General features: G+C 49.6%; 1 protein-coding gene across 1 annotated transcript in view; it reads right to left on the bottom strand.

Moving 5' to 3' along the window:
- The window catches only part of SLC9A3R2 (SLC9A3 regulator 2), a 169099-nt gene that overhangs the window by 133516 nt on the left and 12659 nt on the right, over window positions 1-22924 (bottom strand). Inside the window, exon 2 of the mRNA XM_040356480.1 lies at window positions 7532-7768. Coding sequence (XP_040212414.1) covers window positions 7532-7768 — 237 coding nt within the window. The remainder of the gene's footprint in view (window positions 1-7531; window positions 7769-22924) is intronic.

The following is a 22924-nucleotide window of genomic DNA, read 5'->3' as shown; positions in this document are numbered from 1 at the left end:
CAGTACCACCTTGAAGGAGGCTACCCACAGACCCTGAACCAGCAGGCGCCCGGAGAGAAGACCGATTGCGTGATGCCAATACCTTCTCCGCAGACTGAAGAGTCTGCAATTTCTCCAGGGGAAGAAGGACCTTGCCACTGAGGAGTCTGGATCAACACTAGATACTCCAACGCTGAGTCGGAACCTAGCATGCCCATAATTTGAACCCTGGGTCGCACACATGTAGGGCAGGCTTGCTGCCACTGAGCTACACTTTCTGGCCTAAACGTTTAACATCCACCCGAATCTTCGGAGGGTCTGAATGGGAATAACCCATCCACTAGGTCGGAGACAGAAGCTGCTCTCAGAAGAAAGTCGTCAAAGTAGCCAATGAGGCAAAGCCTCGCTGTCCCAACAAAATTCAAATAAGTGCGAGCTCCTAGCTGAAAACCCATGGTGCTGACGCCAGATCAAAAGGGAGGGCCACAGGCTGACAGAGACCCTTCTCTCATCACGAAGCACAGAAAAAAACACTGTGACATGTGCAAAACGGGACATGCATGTATGCGTCCCTGATGTCCGAGGACGTCAGGACATCCCCCGGATGAAGCGCAGCTACCACCGAACAAATGGATTCCATGCGGAACTACCCGACGTTCACAAAGGTATTTAGGGCCTGAGGCCCATAGAAAACCCCCAAACTCTCGTCCTGCAGGAAAGGTAAAATTACCTTGCAGCTTAGCAAATCCCACACTGCCCAAGGCAGACCGACGTGCCGGGAGGGGAAGACACAAGGACAGAACTTTGTTCTGTGGATAGGAGGAAACCCTATCTAGTACTCCGAAGAGACCACCTCGCAGACCCACTAGTCGGAGAGCAGGGAGGTTTCACTGAATTGTGAACCTGCAAGCCGCCCCTCCCACCTAGAGACAGGGAGGGAAGGCTATATACATTGGCAGGATTTGGGTGCCGGCGTGATCGGCTTATGCACCCAGGGACAGATTAGTCCCCCAGCTGGGCCTTTGACGGCCTGGGAGGGTTGCCCCTAAATAATACACACACATAGTGTGTATGTATATTATGTAGGTGTATGCACACATGTCTTTGGAGGAAACCGGAGTACCCGGAGGAAACCCACACAGACACAGGGAGCGACAATGCAAGCTCCAGGCAGATTGGCGTCAGTGTGCAGATTGGCGTCAGTGTGCAGATTCGAACCAATGACTCTTTTGCTGCCAAGTAATGGAGTTAAGCACTACACCACCGTGTGCATAAAACCATTCTGAAACAGACGCCCTGGATAACAAGGGCGCAGCATTCAATGAAGCATCACAGACCTATATGAGGCCCTGGACCAGCTGGTCCGCTAGGCTAATAACCTCAGGAGAGAGTCGGTGCTCCTCCACTGTCTGGTGCAAAATGCTCACTCTGTGAGTTGTATACAGCACTAGGGGTCAGGACTACTCCAAGATGGCCGCCGAGCGTTCAGAACGCGGCCACAGGAAAAAGGCCAGCACAATGTAAGCTGCGCCAAAGCGTGGCTACGACAAAATGGGCGCCAATGGGAGTTTTCAATGTAATTGAAAAATCTCCCAAAAAATAGCGCCAGCGACCACTGAGACCCCAGTGTAGTGGCCACAATAGGCCGCAAGCCAGACCCCAGCATGGTAAACATGGAACGGGTCAGTACTTCGGATCTTCTATCAGTCAGATCCATACAAGCGGGGGTTCCCGCCAGGCGGTGAGGGACTACAAAAGCCCTCAGTGGCTTTTCTCATTCCGCATCTCAGAAATTATCAAAGAAGGGCACAGAAGGAAAAAACCTACACAGCGGTCTGATTTGTGTGATCCAAAAAAGACCGAGCCCTCGGCGGAAACCCAGCTGCACTATGCAGCTTAGGAGAGTCCCTTGCAGCAGTAAAAAGCGCACCCATAAATGCCTTATTCTGCCTTTTTTTTTTTTTTTTAACTAGGTACCTAGTCCATGGCTCCATAACAGAGCATTCCCCAGGGGATAACGGGGGAAGGGGGCACTCTTTTACCGCCCGCCCGCAGTCCACCCCCACCCTGGCACAAACTGTGTCCAGGACTAACAATAAAAACTCTGTGGGAATCCCAGGTGCTAACACCTGCTGCCACCACCAGCATGTGGGGAAGGACCCAGATACTGACTCCAATATTTACATATAGTGTGTATTATAATATGCACACCTGTCCATACAAATAGACAAAAGCTCCTAGAGCCCTATTCAGGGCCTCTCACCCACTTGCTGCGCTGACCAGGGGTAACCAGGGGACTCCCTCAGGAGGAGACTGCCCAGTGCTGTCTGTGAGAGGAAAAGAACCGTGAGGTAACTTTTGCAGGGACCTGTGTTTAAACAGAAAAAGCCTCATAGGGCTGTTTTATTTAAGGATAAGACACAGATACAGCATAAAAAGCAAAACCGTTACAGGTGTCACCAATCAGTCAGCGTCTGCTGAAGTATAATCATAAACATCTGTGCTCATCACAGGGCTTTTTACCTCACAGGAAAGCCCAATACAAAAAAGAAAAAGCACAGGCCAGATAACACAGTCCCCTCAGGAAGGCCCCCTCCCCCCTGACAGCGGCAATGTTAGCAATGCAGCAAGGGAAAGGAGCAGGGAAGTAAGGGGAAGGGACCCCCGAACCCCAGGAATGCCCAGCTGTACCAACCCACCGAAGCAGGAGGGACTGTACTTACCCGTCCAAGCGAGGACTCGCTGACGCATTCCTGACAGAACTACAACCGAAATGGAGGTAGCTGTCGGCCCGGTCCACTGTGAGTGAGACAACACCACAGCCCAGTCATATGTGGACCTCGGAGCAAAGCTCACCGGCCACCCCAGGAGTCATGGGGTATGGCGTGGCACACCAAGCCTCTTTGCAAAGGTGTGCCCACGCTTGCTGGTCGGACTGAGTAGACTACAAGGATCTATAATATCCAGCCTGTCTCTCAGCCAACAGTTGAAAGAAGATTCTTCAAGAAAAAGTAAAGTAAAATAAAATAAAACTTCTCCTCAGGGCGCTGGGCCCAAAGGGAGCCATACGTCCTTCTCCTTTGCTAGGCAGAACGAAACTGAGGCTGCAAGCTGCAGTGAGGAGGGTTATGTCTGGAGGGACCGCCCCCTGGGCGGGGCTGTTCAACTCTGTTAATGTAACATGTATTTAACTATTTAACATGTTTCTGCCTAGTCCTCTCCTGTAAACAGGGAACATAACCCACTTGTCAAGATTTAAGGAGCTGTGTCCGTCCATGGACGATAAGAGAAAAATAGTTTGTTCTATAAGTAAAAAAAAACAAGTAGAATAACAAAGGTCACTTCAACTCCCTCACCAAGACAAAAAGAAGACAAAATTCAACTTAATGCACACAATTCCCCCAGCTTGGACTCCCAGCTCCCTGCTCTGCTTTATGTCACACGAATATTTCCAGCGCTCCTCCGACCTCGTGTTTGTTCCGTGTCTCCGTACCAAATCCCTGACAACAAGGCTCCAGCCTGAGCCTGAGAATCAGGAAATGGGGGAGGGCGAGAGGAAACAGACCCCCAACAGAAGAGCCTCGGGGCCCCTGGGATACTCTAAACATAACTGGAGGAGCGCTGTAGTTTCTACGCACAACAATTACCAAACCTGAAAAGTCACTTTCATAACACAAGGACAGTAAAGTGTGTGACAGCAGAACGGCTCTTGTCACCTAAAGCAACACCATTCCCCCTTCTGTGATTTAGAGGCGATGTGAGAGAATGATGGGGAACAGTCAGTTCTGGAGTAACCAATCAAATTCTTGCTCTCATTTTAGGCATAACCACAGGTACACTAGTGTAAACTATTAGCCAGATTCAGGTAGAGATACAGCGGCATATCAGTAGATACGCCGTCGTAACTCCGAATCTGCGCCGTCGTATATTTAAGCGTATTCTCAAATTGAGATACGCTTAAATGTTGCTAAGATACGACCGCCGGCGTATCTTAGCTGTCTATTTATGCTGGCCGCTAGGGGCGTGTACACTGATTTACGCCTAGAATACGTAAATCAGCGAGATACGCCTATTCACGAACGTACGCTTCCCCGGCGCACTAAAGATACGCCGTTTACGTAAGGCGTTTTCAGGCGTAAAGATAAACCACCAAAAAGATGGCGCAGCCAATGTTAAGTATGGACGTCGGAACCGCGTAAAATTTTTCACGTTTTACGTCGTTTGCTTAAGTCGTCCGTGAATGGGGCTGGCCGTAATTTACGTTCACGTCGAAACCGATGAGTCTTTGCGGCGTAATTTGGAGCATGCGCACTGAGTTACGTCCACGGACGGTGCATGCGCCGTTCGTTCAAAACGTCATTTACGTGGGGTCATGCTTAATTTGCATAAAACACGCCCACCTCTTCCACATTTGAATTAGGCGCGCTTACGCCGGCACATTTACACTACGCCGCCGTAACTTAGGACGCAAGTTGTTTGTGAATACTGTACTTGCCTCTCTAACGTACGGCGGCGTAGCGTATATGAGATACGCTACGCCTGCCTAAAGTTAGGCGCGTCTACCTGAATCTGGCTATATATATTGATACAGTGGGGTTGGTTTACTTTAGGGTCCTGTCACACGGGCTGTGCGCCCGGCGGACTCCGCTTTGCTCAGCGGGGGATAGATCGGCTGATCCCCACTGAGCAGGCGGATGACAGGTCCATCTCCGCTCACTGTGCTCAGATGGACCTGTCAGAGCCCCGATCTCCTCTATGGGGAAATTGGATGAAAACAGACCACCTATCCGTTTTCATCCAATCCGCCAAATGGAAGGAAAATAGGGTCACCATCCGTCTAGATTTTACGGACATGATCGAATCGCATAGCAGTGGGTGTCACCGCTGACATTTGGCACTCCATAGGAATGAATGGAGGCTCTGGTCAGGTCCACCTGAAGAACTGACAGGTGGACCTGATCGGAAAGCTTGTGTGAAAGGGGCCAAAGCCAAATAAGCTGCTGTTTACTTTGCGAGGGAATTTTTCTCTTGCCTTATTGCATGTGGTAAAAATTCACTTTGCAATAAAAAAAAACAATCAAATGCAAGGAAAATAAAAAAATAAAACAAATTTTGCCTGCACGTGAAAGTCAGTAACGTTTCCCCTCATTCCCAAGGTTAAAGCCAGCCATAGATGGATTGAAATGGATTGAAATGGATTGAAATTTGTCTGGCTCAGCTTTAGCCGCCAGCAGTGATCAATGTATTCTGATGGTGGGGAAATCCCCCGCTGTCAGAATACAATAGCGCAGGAGGAGGGATTCCCCCATCAACACTGAATGTGAATCAATCTATTTTCTTTCCTTAAACCAGTGGTTGAGGGAAAGAAAACTGCATACTCTATGGCCAGCCTAAGGGGAAAACTCCCTTGCAAAATGAAAAGTTTCTTGCAAAGTGAACAGGCGGATTTACCGGCTCCTACCCCGCTCTCCATCCTGACAGTTCCAGGGGGTGGAGGAGGAGCACGGAGGGAGAGAGAAACACGGGGAGACACAGAGGGATATACGGAGGGAGAGAGAAACACAGGGGGGACACGGAGGGAGAGAGAAACACGGGGAGACACAGAGGGATATACGGAGGGAGAGAGAAACACGGGGGGGACACAGAGGGATACACGGAGGGAGAGAGAGAAACATGGAGGGGGACATGGAGGGATACACTGAGGGAGAGAGAAACACGGCGGGGGACACGGAGGGATACACGGAGGGGAGGGAGAGAGAAACATGGGGGGACACGGAGGGAGAGAGAAACACAGGGGGGGACACAGAGGGATACACGGAGGGGAGGGAGAGAGAAACATGGGGGGACACGGAGGGAGAGAGAAACACAGGGGGGGACACAGAGGGATACACGGAGGGAGAGAGAAACACGGCGGGGGACACGGAGGGATACATGGAGGGGAGGGAGAGAGAAACATGGGGGGACACGGAGGGAGAGAGAAACACGGCGGGGGACACGGAGGGATACACGGAGGGAGAGAGAAACACGGAGGGATACACTGAGGGAGAGAGAAACACGGCTGGGGACACTGAGGGATACACGGAGGGGAGGGAGAGAGAAACATGGGGGGACACGGAGGGAGAGAGAAACACAGCGGGGGACATGGAGGGAGGGAGACTGCAGCAAATCGGAGGGGGGCTGGAGGAGGACACGGGACAGTCAGCGGTGATCATGTGTGGGGGAGCTGCAAGCACCGATCACCGCTGATTTTAAAGCAGCTGAAAGCTGGGGGGGGGGGGGGGGGGGGGGGAGAAGCGGAGAAATTACTTTTAAATCTATACTGCGGTGATCGGTGCTTGTAACTTCCCCATGCACTGATCACCGCTGACAGTACAAGTATCGGGTGAAGCATCAGGAGCATTTGCCCGAGGGCAAATGCTTGGTATCGGGACAACCCTACCAATAGTAAAGAGCCTTGGGGGGACTCTGCACATGCTCAGTTTAGAGAGTTGCTTGTGTTTTTTGGGGAGGGTGCATGTGATCAGCACAGGGGCAAATCAGCACTGTCCAGACTGAGGGTATATGTAATATGCCTCATAGGGAAGTCAGAGGAGAATGGAAACTCCTCCTACAAGCTTTAACCAGACACTGATAGAAGTCAAAAGACTGCTATATACTGCTAATGAGAAAGGGTATTTAGTAGTTTATATTTACTAAAATAATTGCATGTTCTGTGTACTGTGGGAGACCAGATATAGTAAATGCAGGGTCCTGGGTTTAATAACACTTTGAGAGTTTGTCATCTATGGGTGAGCTGCAATTAAAGCGGTGTTCCGCCCCAAAAAAAAAAACATTAAAAGCCAGCAGCTACACATACTGTACACATACTGTAGCTGCTGGCTTTAATAAATGGACACTTACCTGTCCTGGAGTCCAGCAATGTCGGCACCCACAGCTAATGTTTCCATCAGCTGCTGGGTGCTCCGCCGCCATTGCGCGTATGGGAACCCGGCAGTGCAGCCTTTCGGCTTCACGCCGGGAACCTTACTGCACATGCACAAGGCCCCACTCCTCTCTACTAATGGCCCGGCGGCCGGGGGAGGAGGAGGGAGCCCCGTGCTGACGTCGCAGCTCCGCGGCAGGGACTCCCGGAAGTGGGAAAGGTGCCAGTTGTGGCACCGGAGGGGGGGAGGAATAAGATGAGCGGAAGTTCCACTTTTGGGTGGAACTCCGCTTTAATAAACCCTTCTTCTGAAGGTGGACATTTTTTGTACAAATGACCCTGTGGTGACGGGGTCACTATAAGTTGTATGGCTAACTTTACCAACGACAGACTAGAGAAAGAATTCTGCTGTGGGTTACCAGACTTTCCAGTATTCAGTTAAAAAAGCCCTGAAGCACACGCTGCTTGGTGTGAACGGGGCCATTAACAGGTTCACATTCTGTGCACTATAAACCATGTACCATGTCTGATTATATACCCCGGAGGCAGGTTGGTATTAATAATTGACAGATGGGCATACAAGACAATAGAAAATGCTATGAGAAGCAGCGTTCTCTCTGTTACTGGTACCTGTTTGCCGTTCTCCGTACTGTGGTTATTCTGCAGCTGGTCTTCAATGGTGGTGTCGTTCTTAGTTTTCCAAACCTCGCCATTGTTGTTGCCCACGGAGGGGGAGGAAGGGGCACTTGAGTTGGGCTGAGACTCTGGAGGCGAACTGGACTGTGAAAGCCGCCGGTACTCATCCGCCTCTCTGTCGATAACCAACAACCGCGTCTCGTTCTCTATGGCTTTAATGCGCTGGACCACCTGAGAGAGAAGAAAACATAGCACCTTAGTAATCCACAGTAAACAAATGAAGAAAACAAAAGCTCAACACAATCCTAAAACCACAGTCAGGACTTTTCAGAGGGTCATTCCACCCATAGGGAGGGTTTTGGTTCAGGGGGCAAGGACAATCACCCAACATCTGCTTCTGAATTCCCAACTCCTATATTACAGAGCCCCAGGACCCAACCTGCTGCCCTTTGGTTCTTTTTTGTGCAGTTCTCAGGCCCCAGAACCACCAGCTTGTGGCGGGGACTGATTTCTAAAGGGGCTTTGATTGCAATGCTCCCAGGCAGTCCCCAACAGGGCAGAAATGTTGGGTTAGGTCAGGATACACAATACCCAAGCTCAGGGCCATTTAAAGGAATTAGGGGGCCCCAAGCAAAATGGACATGGAGGCCCCCCCCCCCCACCGCACGCACAGCACAGAACCACAGAAAGCAGAAAACCAACAGCCGGGTGGATGGAAGGGGTGATGAATCACTAGTGCCCCAGCAGAGCATGAAATATACAGGAGGAAAGAAGAGGAGCGAGGAAAGAAGAGGAGCGAGGACACGCTACAGCCTGAAAGGTGAAGTTGGGGGCCCCAGGCCAGCTCGGGGGCCCCAAGCAATTGTTTGCTTTGCCTGTCCTGTAGCGACGGGCCTGCCCAAGCTCAACTGTTCACGGCTTCTTGTGGCTGAAAACTGGTGCTCAGGCTGAAGTGTCCCCACACTCTATCCAGAGAATACAAAATACAGCTGAGCTGGCGCTCGGTGCTATGAGGAAGGCTGTTACAGACGAAACGCGTTAGCATATTACCAGTGTGTTGTGCATGTAGCTAATAAAGAATCTTCATTTCATGGATTACACTGAGTATTTTGAATTCCTTAGATATGTTGGGTTGCCTGTGTACATGTCAAAGTTTAATTTTCTATATAAATGTACATTTTAAACACATACAGCTCTGTACGGATGTAAAAGGACACAAGAAAGCTCCTGAAGATAAGAACCAATCCCAAGGTGTGCACAACCCTATTGGTTATATGTTTCTATGTACCCAAGTTCCTTTGCCCTGTTGCTAGAGTTGGTCATATTAACCACTTAAGCCCCGGACCATTTGGCTGGCCATAGACCAGAGCACTGCGTCGCTACAACTGACAATTGTGCGGTCGTGCGACGTGGCTCCCAAACAAAATGAACGTCCTTTTTTTCCCACAAAACGAGCTTTCTTTTGGTGGCATTTTGGAGACCACTGATTGTATTGTTACCAATTAACGTACCTGTATGTATTTTGATTAAAGATGGAAACCAGAGTACCCAAGGTAACCCACCAAAACATGGTAAGAATAAAGAAACTCCATGCAGCCGTGACCCAAACATACACACCCCATGCAGCTGTGTCCATTCAGTTCGGGACCTTAATATACATTGCTCTGAAAATCTCTGAAACGATTATCTATGAATGTTACAGAAACCAAACCCTATGGTGCATCTTCGTCATTTCCATTATTGGTCATTAACCCCCCTGTCCTGTGTTACCGTATCGTAGTGCTTGTCCCTGTTTACACAACTGCAAAGATTGGTTCCCCCGGGGGCCGATAGTGAGCACACCCATACTTATTTATGGAAAATCCTTTTCTTCGGGACAATGATCATTGTTCTCCATTTTTAGGCACATGGCCCACAGTAAAGGTTCCCAGTGGTCAAAAAAGAAAGTTGGAGGAAAGTTCACAGAATAAAAGAAAAAAGTTTGGGCCAGATTCACAGCCAGGCGGCGCAGCGTAACGTAACCGATTTAGGTTACACTGCCGCAAATTTTCTGGCTAAGTGCCCGATCCACAAAGCACTTACCTGGAAATTTGCGGCGTTGTATCCTAAATCCGTCCGGCGCAAGGCGGGCCCAATCGAATGGGGCGAGTCCCGCGCCAGACGTACTGCGCATGCTCCCGTCGCAAATTTCCCGACGTGTTTTGGGCGAAGTTACGACGCGCCGACGTTTTGTGAATCGCGACGGGTAAAAAAGACTTGCTCCGGGAAAAATAAAAAATGTAAAAAAAAATCGAAAGCGGCGCGGGAAAGACGGGTATACTTTTACATGGTGTACTAAGTTTACACTTTGTAAAAGGTACCCTATCTTTGCGACGGCAAACTAACACTTGCGGCGACGTAACGACGTGAAAAAAATTAGTGGATCGCCGTAACTGCTAATTTGCATACCCGACGCTGGTTTACGACGCGAAATCCCCCCAGCGGCGGCCGCGGTACTGCATCCTAAGATCCGACAGTGTAAAACTATTACACCTGTCGGATCTTAGGGATATCTATGCGTAACTGGTTCTATGAATCAGTCGCATAGATAGAAACAGGGATACGACGGCGTATCAGGAGATACGCCGTCGTATCCCTTTTGTGAATCTGGCCCTTTGTGTTTTCTGCTTAAACGTGGTGATAAGATCAGGAATCTATAAAGAACAGCGCCAGACCATGGATTTTATTCAGCTTTGAATGGAATGGTGAAGATTTAGAACCTCTGTCAGGTGTTATGGGTGTCTGTGTTCAGTTGGGTACATTTAATGGGTACAAGAAATGAAAAGGGAAATCATGGAGACATGAAGAGCAGCAAAGACACCTTTTATAGTAAAGTAGTGAGCCTGTCCTGCTGTGTCTGCTTTTCACTGGGGCAGGAAGTGAAGTCATTGGGGCAGGAAGTGAAGTCACTGGGGCAGGAAGTGAAGTCACAGTGGCAGGAAGTGAGTGAGTGAGTGAAAAACGTATATAGCGCAACACATGCAAACTGAATCGCCTCTGGGCGCTTAGTATCCATTCCTGAGTAAACTTTTTGACCTCAGAAGAGATAGGTTTTGATCTTTCTCCTGAAGGCCAAGTGGTTCCCCTCCATTTGGATGGTGGTTGGTAGAGCGTTCCACAGTCTAGGTCAGGGATCCTCAAACTACGGCCCTCCAGCTGTTGCGGAACTACACATCCCATGAGGCATTGTAAAACTCTGACATTCACAGACATGACTAGGCATCATGGGAATTGTAGTTCCTGAACAACTGGAGGGCCATAGTTTGAAGACCCCTGGTCTAGGTCCTTGGACTGCAAATCTTCGTTCTCCTTTGGACTTGAAGTGAAGTCACTGGGGCAGGAAGTGAAGTCACAGGAGCAGGAAGTGAAGTCACAGGAGCAGGAAGTGAAGTCACAGGGTCAGGAAGTGAAGTCACAGGGACAGGAAGTGAAGTCACAGGGACAGGAAGTGAGGGAACATCTCCCCAACACGGGTGACAGACAGCTTTTGCTGGAGTTTGGCATCAAAGAGGACCAGTCATTATCAGACTAGTGCAGAATCTAAGTATTTAGACTTGTTATAACTTTGTAGGCTTACCTATGAAAGTCTTTATCTTTACCTATCTTCTTAGCATTACTTAGCTTGTCGAAGGATAATTCCTGTAAGTCAGAATTAAGAAGTTCTGAAAATTCCATCCTATCTACTGCAGGGTAGTCTTCCTGGTGACCATTGCAGACTGACAGCGGTGAGAGCCGGCGATGAAGAGGACGGTCTATGTGGACAGCTTTACCCCGGATGCCTGCATACTTAGATGTGCCTCTTTTAGTCATCAACCATGTGAGTTGGTAAATGTTGTACCTTCATTAAATCTAACCATATTGCTACACTTAGAGGCGCCTCTCTTCTCTTTTATACTCTGTATCTCCTGCTGGATTTTGCTTCTAATCCCCTTGTGGAGGCTCCATTTGTGGAGGGAAATTTTATGGTCACACAACCTGCTCACATTACTATACTTTTTTATATGGTTTATAAACTGAAGGACTTATGAATAAATGGTTGTGGAACGAATCATCTGAGTTTCCATTATTTCTTATGGGAAAATGTGCTTTGATATACAAGCGCTTTGGATTACAAGCATGCTCCCGGAACGAATTATTTTAGCAATCCAAGGTTTTACTGTACTTGCCCAGGCTCTTATTTACGGCCATCCAGATATAGGGATCAGGGATTCTTGCGGACACGGGTATCTAGTGGAGGAGGACGCCCGTCACACAAGATAAAAACGAGAAGCATCCACGTGAGAAGATGTGCCCCCGAGTATAAACTCCAATACTAATATTTCCCGTCTGACAGGAACGCTCCTTCACCTTATCAGGGCCAATTAGCACAAGGCACCCTTATTAAAGCTCATCGGCGACACTCGCCAACAGCGACATGATCTTAATTTGTTCTTTCACGTCACGGGGAATATTTCAACACACGTCTCGCCCGCTCGGAGCACAGCTATGTCCCTGTTCCTCTCAATGCCTGATTATGCCCGTACAATGAGGATTAGACATTTGAGAATGTCAGGTGGGTTGTGCCAGCTGGGCGAGTTCTCAACAATGCCAGTGTGTGGCCAACTGTGAAAGCCGCTGTCGCAATACAACTCATCGCTGACTATTGACTTGGCTTTGTGAGGGGGAGAGCGATGTTAAAGGGGAACTCCGGGGGGAAATAGAGATCATCTGATGCGTGTGAAACAACTATCCCAGTTTAAATTCCCTCGTCCCTTGAAGTTTTAGCCTGTACTGTGTCCTGATATCTCAGTGTGAAGTGCTGCTACTAATGCTGCCCAGCTCTGTCCTATTGTTGTGTACAGATGACTCACCTGCAGACCCTGTGTTTACATGCAAATAACCGGCATTCATATGTAAATAGCTGAGGCCGGCGGCATTCATATGTAAATAAAGGCGGCATTCATATGTATATCATGCCCCTCTGCAGTGACGAGATGATGTGCTGTAACCTCTAACAACCAATCAGTGAGCAGTATTACTGTACAGTAATCTCTAGAAAACAATCAACAAGAAGAAATCATGTGCTGTAACCTCTAGCAACTAATTAGTGAGCCGGGTCCAATCAACTTTAAAGACGGCCCTGCTTCCAGCTCTTCCAGTCGCCCTCCACAAGGCCTCTCCTCCATTCTTCAAAAGCCGGACGCCTTGTATAAATGTCACGCTTGTTGTAGAAGAGAACGCAGTGACCTCTTCACTTCTCACAAGAGACAAAAAAATACCAGAGATTGAGGAGTTGAGCAGAAGAAACGGGGAGCGAGGAGACAATGGCCATCGCAATGATACACAGAGCTCAGTGATAACAGAGGAGCCGACACAATGTGACACAAAGTGACACTGATCTCAGCCGCTGTGAATGGAGCAGACACAATGTGACACGGCCGTCTATACCCCGTCACTGACTATGTTTACTGCAGACGGCCGCCATGACATCAGCTGGAGTCTTCTCACATACCTCCAGAATGACGGCTGCATTAGTTTTATTTTTTAGGCTTTTTCCCCCTTTGTTTTCACCTGGTGATCTGGCCAGTAACACACCTCCTGTATTAGAGTGCCCCCCCACTCCGGATGAAGGGGGCACCTTTGGAGCGCAGCATTGTTAATCAGGAGGGGGGGGGGGAGAGTGTTGGGTGTACTAGCAGATTTAGATAAACTAACACATTGAACACATGACACCAACAATGGGGCACAATTCCTCCCAATGACACCAACAATGGGGCACAATTCCTCCCAATGACACCAACAATGGGCACAATTCCTCCCAATGACACCAACAATGAGCACAATTCCTCCCAATGACACCAACAATGAGCACAATTCCTCCCAATGACACCAACAATGGGGCACAATTCCTCCCAATGACACCAACAATGAGCACAATTCCTCCCAATGACACCAACAATGGGGCACAATTCCCCCCCAATGACACCAACAATGGGGCACAATTCCCCCCAATGACACCAACAAAGGGGGGCGTGGCCTGGACAGGCATGTGAGCGGACGCTTGGCACGGAGCTCCCGCTATTGACCCTGCATTGATCCTTCCCGCAGCGATCCTGCACCGCAAAAAAACAGCTGACAGACTCACCCTACCTTCCTCTACGCAGCGGTGACCACACGGAGTCCTTCCCGATCCTCGAGATGGCCCGTAGAGGCGACAAGGAAGCGGCAGCGGTGGCGGCCCTGACCCTCCAAGATGGCGCCGGCCCCGTCCTCCCTCAGAGAGCTACGCGTGGCTGGGAGACACACAAGGAGACGGGTAAGCCGGCTAAGACCCAAAAACAGCAGGGGAGGGAGCAGCCCAAAGACATGCTGTATTATGCCCAAAAGCTACAAGGCCCGAGCTGCTCCCCCTCCCCTCAGCTACAGACGCCATTACATGAGGCCGGGGGGCAAGATGGCGCCTCTGCCCTGGACGACACACTACCCCTTGAGGTGTCCCAAGATCAGTTAGCAGACCTGTTTGAGAGGCCAGACGATGCCCCACAGCCCACGCTGAGTGAGATCCTGCAGGCAGTGCAACGCTGCACCACGTCTGTGACTGCATCAGTAGACGGCCTAAAGTTGCAATTTGGGGCCCTGACGGAAACAGTGTCATTTATCCGGCATGACATCCAGAAAATCAGGGAACGCACCACGGCGGTGGAGGGGCGAGTTAGCGAGGTGGAGGACCAGATGCCCCCCCTCATCAGAGATACCAGAACAGCGCTGCAGCAAGCGGGCCAGGCAAACGCAAAGACGGATGATATCGAGAACCGCCTACGAAGGAACAACGTCCGTATAGTTGGGCTCCCGGAGAAGGTGGAGGGACGGGACCCCACGGCATTCGTGGAGTCATGGCTCCAAGAGATGTTTGGTGCAGAAGCATTTACTACACTTTTTGCGGTGGAGAGGGCACACCGCACGCCACCCAGACCTCTCCCACCTGGAAATCCGCCGAGGCCCATGCTAGCCAGGCTCCTCAATTACAGGGACAGAGAAATAGTGCTCAGGCTGGCGCGGGAGAAGGGGACTGTACACTATAATGGAGCAAGGGTTTCATTCTACCCGGATTTCTCTGCAGAAGTACAGCGCAGGAGAGCTAAATTTGCTGATATAAAGAAGCGCCTACAGAAAATTCCAGTAACATACGCCATGCTGTACCCAGCTAAATTGAGAGTCACGGTCAGAGGACAGGCCACCTTCTTTGAATCCGCAGCGGACGCTGCGGATTGGCTGGACCGCAACGAACAAGATTTGCGCAGGAGGAGGGAAGTAGACGAGGGGGACTGAAGCACCAAACCACACTCAGAGGACTAGGTATGACACCTGTTGTGGGAATTACCTGTTATTGTTATCTTTAAATGCGGGACATTGCTATTTTTCTTTCCAGCTGTGTTTTGGGCAGCGTGAGCTCAGAGCTGTTGTACAATGCCCCTTCCAAGATTGGAATCAGAGCGGCAGCGGGGGAGGCCCCCCCTTTATGTCGCGCAAGTTAGACCACGACCTCAAGGTCGGAAGGGGACTGTTAGGTGCCAGGTTGGCACGGAGTCCCAGAGACACTGTTGTCTCACCTATGTTTTTATGTTGTTTTTTGCTCACTTCACTACACTTTATGCTGCTTCCCCTCCCCCCTTATTATACTTTATCTGCCTCCACCCACGTTGCACATGGACTGTTACAAATGGGCGTGCATCATTTTTTCTGGACCCCAGGGTTCGAAGAGGACTTGTGACACTGCCGCCATGCGGCGCTACCGTTAATCCACACCAGACATGGCAGCCACAACCATAGTATCATGGAATGTCCGTGGTGTCAATGATCCCTTGAAACGTACTATGATTGGCTCATGCTTGAGGAAGTTCCATCCCGCTGTGGTGGGTCTCCAGGAGACGCACCTCACGAAGGACACCATTGGGTGCCTAGGATTTTCCTGGGTGGGCAAGGCATACCACTCCACACACACCTCCTACTCACGGGGGGTGAGTGTTTTGGTTCACAAATCCTTGGCCTACCAGGAAATAGACTCGGTAATAGACTCCCAAGGGAGATATGTTTTTTTGTATTGCAAACTCTACACTGTGACAATGATACTTGCTTTTGTATATATTCCCCCCCCCTTTTCTAGAGAGGTTTTACAATGTCTCCTGTCATACTTAGCAGATAAGCCTGATATGCCTGTTGTGATTATGGGGGACTTTAATGGATGCCTGGACCCCAGGCTAGATAGACATCCGCCAGCCATACCACCACTGGGGGGCAGAGGCACCATTTTGAGCCGCCTGCTAGCGGAGGTGGGCTGGATTGATGTTTGGAGAGCCAGACACCCGACGACCAAACAATTTTCCTGCTTTTCTAAGACCCATGGGTCGCTTTCACGCATTGACCTTTGCGTGGGGTCTACCCAGGTTATGCACATGGTATCCAAGGTGGAATACCTCCCTCGAGGAGTATCAGACCACTCGCCCCTGGCAGTGCACCTTGTTACCCGCCCGGCCTCCTCCTTGCCCAGAGCCCCCTGGAAATTGAACGCATTCTGGTTAAAACTCTTCACTTCACATGAGCGAATAGGGCAGCAGATAGGAAAGTACTTTGCGGAAAATGGCCAAGTGGGTGGCGCAGTCGAGGTGTGGGATGCATTTAAGGCCTGTCTTAGGGGCACATTCATAGCAGAAATTGCAGCAGTGAAACGTAACTCAGCAGCACTTCTGGAGCAGGTAGGGGATCAGGTGCAGGGACTGGAACTAAAGTATGTGACAGACCCCTCGGACTCCGCGAGGGAGGCTTGGATGTCGGGCCAGGATTCCCTGGACCGGCTGAGAGCGTCCGCCTCGGAAAAAAAACGCTTTTTCACCAAACAAGCTTATTACGAGGAGGGGGAAAAGACCGGCAGGCTACTGGCCAGGATCGCCAGATCCCAGCAGGCGTCCCCGGCCATCGGAGCGATTCGCAACTCTCAGGGGCGGCTAGTGAATGATCCAGAGCAGATAGTTGCCGTGTTGGCGACCTTCTACATGGATTTGTATAAACCCTGCGACGACTACCCTGACAGTGAGCTACAGACGTACATAGACGATGTGACCCTCCCGGTGCTGTCCCGACAAGCACGCGCTGCGATGGACGCTCCCCTGACCCTTGACGAACTAACGGAGGCGGCCGCCTCCTTCCCTACCTGTAAGGCTCCGGGGGACGATGGCATCCCCATGGAGGTCTACACACAATACGGGGGGGAGATTCTCCCCAAGCTGCTAGAGGTTTTCAACGCTGCTTTTGAACAGGGAAAGCTCCCTCCATCTATGACAAGGGCCAACATCATTCTTTTGTTAAAACCGGGCAAAGACCCCCTTGACCCAGGCTCATACAGGCCCATATCCCTGCTGCAGAGCGACGTAAAAATACTAGCCAAAGTACTGGCCATGAGGGTTAATAAAATCATCCTATCCATAATCCACCCAGACCAGGCAGGATTTATGCCTCGCAGCTCCACCGCCACCAATCTCCGCCGCTTGTACCTAAACATGCAGACCCCCTCGGATTCCGTCGGCCAAAGGGCACTGTTGTCACTAGATGCCAATAAGGCTTTCGACAGTGTCGGCTGGCGGTATCTGTGGGCGGTACTGGCCAAGTTTGGCTTTGGCCCCAATTTTCTAAAATGGGTGAGACTATTGTATGACGCGCCCCAGGCGGCCATACGGTTGTCGGACCGGATGTCTACTGCCTTCGCTTTGGGCAGGGGGACCAGGCAGGGTTGCCCCCTGTCCCCTTTGCTCTTCGCCCTGGCGATTGAGCCCCTGGCGGCTATGGTACGAGATTGCCCAGCAGTAAAGGGCTTCCGCTACGGAGACATGCATGAGAAGCTCATGTTGTATGCCGACGACATGCTCCTGTTTTTGGAAGATGCTGGGGACTCCCTGAGCCAGGTGATGTCCCTTGTGGTGAGGTTTGGACATTTCTCGGGCCTCACCATAAATTGGACTAAATCTGCACTGATGTTCCTGGACGGACCTCCCATGACCGAGGACGGCCCCTCAACCCCCGTCCCGATAGTGCCCTCTTTTAAATACCTGGGGGTGCATGTGTCCCCCAATGTGACTGACTATAGCAGATTGAATATCTTTCCCCTATTGACCAGGTTTAGAGACAAAATACACATATGGAATAGGTTGCAAATGTCCCTCGCGGGTAAGACTAATCTCATCAAAATGATCCTGATGCCGCAGTTACTATACCTGCTCCACAATTCCCCAATAGTTATCACCCTTAAAACTTTCAGAGTGGTAAACTCGCTCTTTAGACAACTGCTATGGCACACTAGGGCCCCCAGGATAAAACTGGAGCAATTGCAACGCCCCAAGGAGGGAGGGGGACTGGCACTTCCTAACCCATGGATTTACTACCTAGCTGCGCAGCTACAGCACCTGATTGGGGCCATGTCCCCGGTCCCGGCGGGTTCCTCGGCCAGGCTTCTGATGTTTGGCACTGGGGCCCGGTCGATACCGGAGGGTCTGGAGGCTCAGCACTTTCAGAAGCCCAATAGGAAAATGCCCACATATGTACTTATCCAGAAGGTGTGGAATAAGGTGAGGCAGCTGCAGGGGGTCACGGGGTTTACTGAATTTAGCCCGATATGGGATAACAACACGTTCACTGAACTGGCCAAACTGGATCAGGGTCCCAGATGGCGCCTTAGAGGTGTCGCCCTCCTCAAACAGATTTTTCACAGGGGCACACTGCTCCCGTTTGATACTTTAAGGTCCAGGTATGCGCTTCCACAAAACATGTTTTTTTACTACGTCCAGCTGCAACACGCAATTAGGGCCCAGGGGAGTGCGGTGGAGTGGGCTCAGTCCCCCACTCCGGTATTCCGCATCCTGCGGGAAGCCTTAGAAACAAAGGGCATTATCTCGCAGTGCTACAATATGCTACTTGACTCATTCTTGGAAGGACACCCCATGAAGGTGGCAGATCAGTGGGAGGCGGACGTTGGGCCATTGACAGGTGACATGTGGGAGGAGGCGATGCAGGTGGTAAACAGGTGCTCCCTAAACGTTGCACAAAAGGTATCTCAATTATACATCCTATTGCGGGTCCACTACACCCCGGTGAAGCTCTTTAAAATGGGCAGGGTCCCCGACCCCTTGTGCAACAGGTGCAGGGTAGGAACGGGTGACTTGATCCACCTGCTCTGGCGCTGCCCCAAACTCCATAGGTTCTGGAGGGAGGTCCTGGACACGCTCAACTCGGTCTTCCAGACTTCCGTTCCCCTGGAACCGGTCTATTGCCTGCTAGGAGTATTGGAGGGAGCGGTGGCGGAGGAGATGACCAGACTGGTATTTAATAGGGCATTATTCCAGGCCAGAAAGGTCATCCTTTTGAAATGGAAGCTGGAGGTACCCCCCACGTTTAAACTATGGGTGACACATATGGGCAAGATGCTCGTGATGGAAAAATATATATATCAGCATAGGGGTAGGGCGGGCAAGTTTGACAAAATATGGGATGCATGGCTAGCTACACCAGGTCTGAGCCCTATGGAGCTCGTCCAGGCGAGATTGCTAGGAGGAAACTAAACCCGTTAGAACTGGGGGAGTGGGATGAGAGGGCGCAATATAAAGCAGATTGTATTCATGCTTGTACCGAATGAAAAGATGTATGTGAAGTGTAATGTTTGTAACCTGTAAGAGATGTCATACTGTTGATTTCTTGCTTGTTCTGTGAGCAATAAAAACTTTCTTGATTTAAAAAAAAAATGACACCAACAAAGGGGCACAATTCCTCCCAATGACACCAACAAAGGGGCACAATTCCTCCCAATGACACCAACAATGGGGCACAATTCCTCCCAATGACACCAACAATGGGGCACAATTCCTCCCAATGATACCAACGATAGGGCAAAATGACACCAATGATGGGGCACAACTCCTGCCACTGTCACAAACGAAAGGAGCATAATACCTCCCAATGACACCAACGATGGGGCACAATTCCTTCAAATGACTCCAACAATTTGCCAAAATGAAATCAACGAAGGAGCACAATTCCTCCCAATGACACCAACAATTGAACTCAATGACACCAATGATGGGGCACAATTTCTCCTAATGACACCAACAATCGGGCTCAATGACACCAGCAATGTGAGAAAGAGAGAAAACAGAGTGACCATAAAGATGACCACACTAGTCTACTGCTGCTTCTTCAATATCCAACCAGGCAGGCTGGGGGTGGGAGGACACCACTACAACTCATAACTGTAAGTCTCAACTCCTGTGCTCAGGACCCACTAAGGCTGGATTCACATCTATGCAGTTTTGGTGCTTTTTGCATTTTGCAGATTTGCACTACAGTCCATTTAACATGGTTTCCAATGGAACACGTTCTGTAGTGCAAATCTGCAAAATGCAAAAAGCACTAAAAATGCCTAGGTGTGAATCCAGCCTGACAGGCCAGGTTTTATGTATTACCTTGGGGAGATGCAGACTAGAATACTGCAATCACTGAGCAGCAAATGATATCACCTGTGATGTATTTCAATTATCCTGCAAACCTGGCCTGTTAGGCCCCTTTCAGACGGACGGATAGAATGGTGCTTTTAGCTGCGGATTTTCTATTTTTCTACCGCAGCTAAAAGCACACAATGTTTTCCTATGGCCCCATTCACACACAGCGTTTACGCACGATTACGTTACATGCGGTTTGGTGCGAATAGAAAAAATAGAATTGAATGCGTCCAGGTGCGATGTAGCGCAGCTATATGCACATAACCGCAGGTAATCGCAGTCTTTTTTGTCAACTGCGGATAGCAGCGTTTTAGAATTCAAGGGACCCAAACAAAAAAAAAGAAACAAATGGTTGCTATGGAAATGAATACCGCAGCTAAACGCAGCCGCAGTTAAACGCACGTAAACGCATGTAATCGCAATGTGCAAATGCAGCTAATCGCAGTACCTGGAGCCTTGAATTTCACAAAACATTTGTAGTGCTTTTAACTGTGGCAAAACAGCCGTCCGTCTGAAAGGGGCCTTAGTGGGCCCTGAGGAGAGGAGGTGAGAATCATTGCTATGGAGTCATATGCTTTGTTCATATTTCATGTCTGAGGTTTACAAACACTTAGACTCCTTGCCTGGAGTTCAGCTTTAATTTACGTCTTTCGAGTCTTTCCAATGAGCAAATGTGCGTCTGCCGCCAGTGAAAGCATTACACAGATCCCAGCGCAGAGGCTTGTTTCCAATGGCGTACAAGATGTTCTGCAGCCTCTGGGGGGTTCTCCGGAGACCTGTGTCATCTCTGGACTTCTACAAGACCCGTGTCTAATCCGGGACCTGGGAAGACAAATATACTCTATGGGGCAGATTCACATACAATTGGACAGGCGCAGCGTATCAGCCGCCGTATCTTACCTGGCGTAAATTCGAATCCAGGAAGAATTTGCGCCGTAAGTTACGGCGGCGTAGTGTTTTTCTGGCGGCGTATTTGAAATTGGGCGGGTTGGGGGCGGGTTTCATTTAAATGAAGCGCGTCCCCGCGCCGAATGAAATGCGCATGCGTCGTTCCTAAATTTCCCGCCGTGCATTGGGCTAAATGACGTCGCAACTACGTCATTTTTTTAACTTAGACATGACTTACGTCCATTCCTATTCACGGACGACTTACGCAAAAAAAATAAAAAATCTAATTTCGACGCGGGAACGACGGCCATACTTTAACATGGCAAGTCTATCTATACGCCACGAAATAGCAGCTCTAACTATACACCGGAAAAAGCTGACTACAGACGACGTAAGAGAATGCGACGACCGTGCGTACCTTCGTGGATCGTCGGAAAAAGCTAATTTGCATACCCGACGTGGAAAACGATGCAAACTCCACCCAGCGGACGCCGAAGTATTGCATCTGCGATCCGAAGGCGTACGAAGCCGTACGCCTGTCGGATCTTACCCAGATGCCGTTGTATCTTGTTTTGAGGATTCAAACTAAAGATACGACGCGGGAAAGTATGCCGGTGTATCAGTAGATACGCCGGCGTACTTGCTCTGTGAATCTGCCCCTATATATTCAAAAGTATTGGGACGCCTGCCTTTACATGCATTTAATGGCATCCCTGTCTTAGGGGCAGATCCACAAAGAAATTACGCCGGCGTATCTATTGATACGCCGCGTAATTTCAAAGTTCCCGCGAATAAGCTAGATACGGCGATCCACGAACGTACGTCCAGGCGGCGCATTTTTTTACGTCGTTTGCGTTCGGCTTTTTCCGGCGTATAGTTAAAGCTGCTATATGGTGGCGTACTCAATGTTAAGCATGGCCGTCGTTCCCGCGTCGAAATTTGAATTTTTGGCGTTGTTTGCATAAGTCGTTCGCGAATAGGGATTTGCGTAGAATGACGCCACTGTCTTAAGCATTGGCTTGTTCCGGTTTAATTTCGAGCATGCGCACTGGGATACCCCCACGGACGGCGCATGCGCCGTTAAAAAAAAAACCGTTGTTTACGTCGGGTCACGCCGTATTTACATAAAACACGCCCCCATCACATCAATTTGAATTGCGCGCCCTTACGCCGCCAAAGATACACTACGCCGCCGTAACTTACGGCGCGCATTCTTTGAGGATTCGAAAAAAAAATTAAGTTACGGCGGCGTAGTGTATCTTAGATTCGCTACGCCCGGCGGAAATATGCGCCGATGTACGTAGATCTGCCCCTTAGTCTGTAGGGTTCAATATTGAGTTGGCCCGCCCTTTGCAGCTAGAACAGCTTCAACGTTGCAGATAGAGAAAGAAGCTGTGTGTTAGAGGACGTCCTGACTCTCCTGTAGTCCAAGGGAGGGGGCGAGCAGGACACTCCACACCAGGGAGAAAGCCTTGCATGAGTTACAGACAGAAGAACAGGAAGTGAGGATTTCTCAGAAGAAATAAGGACATTTAAAAGCAAAATGGAAGGATGAGGTAAGTGAAGGAGGACTGCACTAAGGTAAAGGAAGCTATTTAGGGGAAAAATTGTAGTTTTTAAATCTGTTCAAACAAGAGTCTAGTAGACATCCCGGGTATGATAAAGTTTGAAACACAAAATTATAAATGATAATATAATAAATAACTTTAAATAATAACAAATAATAATATAATAATAATTAAAAATTATACAATAATGTAATCAAATCAAAAACACTGAAATTTGCTCAGTTGCAGAATTGTCGCTGTCAATACTTTCAGTGTCTGAAGACGAATTTCCCCACAAATCGCTATTGCTCAATTCTGCAAGTGATTCTAATTTGTTTGTTTTCTAGCTGCTCTAAAACCGCTTTTGACATAAAGGGACACTTTTTGGTTGCTAT

This window comes from Rana temporaria, chromosome 6, assembly GCF_905171775.1.
Source record: "Rana temporaria chromosome 6, aRanTem1.1, whole genome shotgun sequence".
Taxonomy (NCBI): domain Eukaryota; kingdom Metazoa; phylum Chordata; class Amphibia; order Anura; family Ranidae; genus Rana; species Rana temporaria.
Note: the sequence above shows the minus strand (reverse complement) of the source record. Positions and strands in the feature narration are given on the sequence as shown.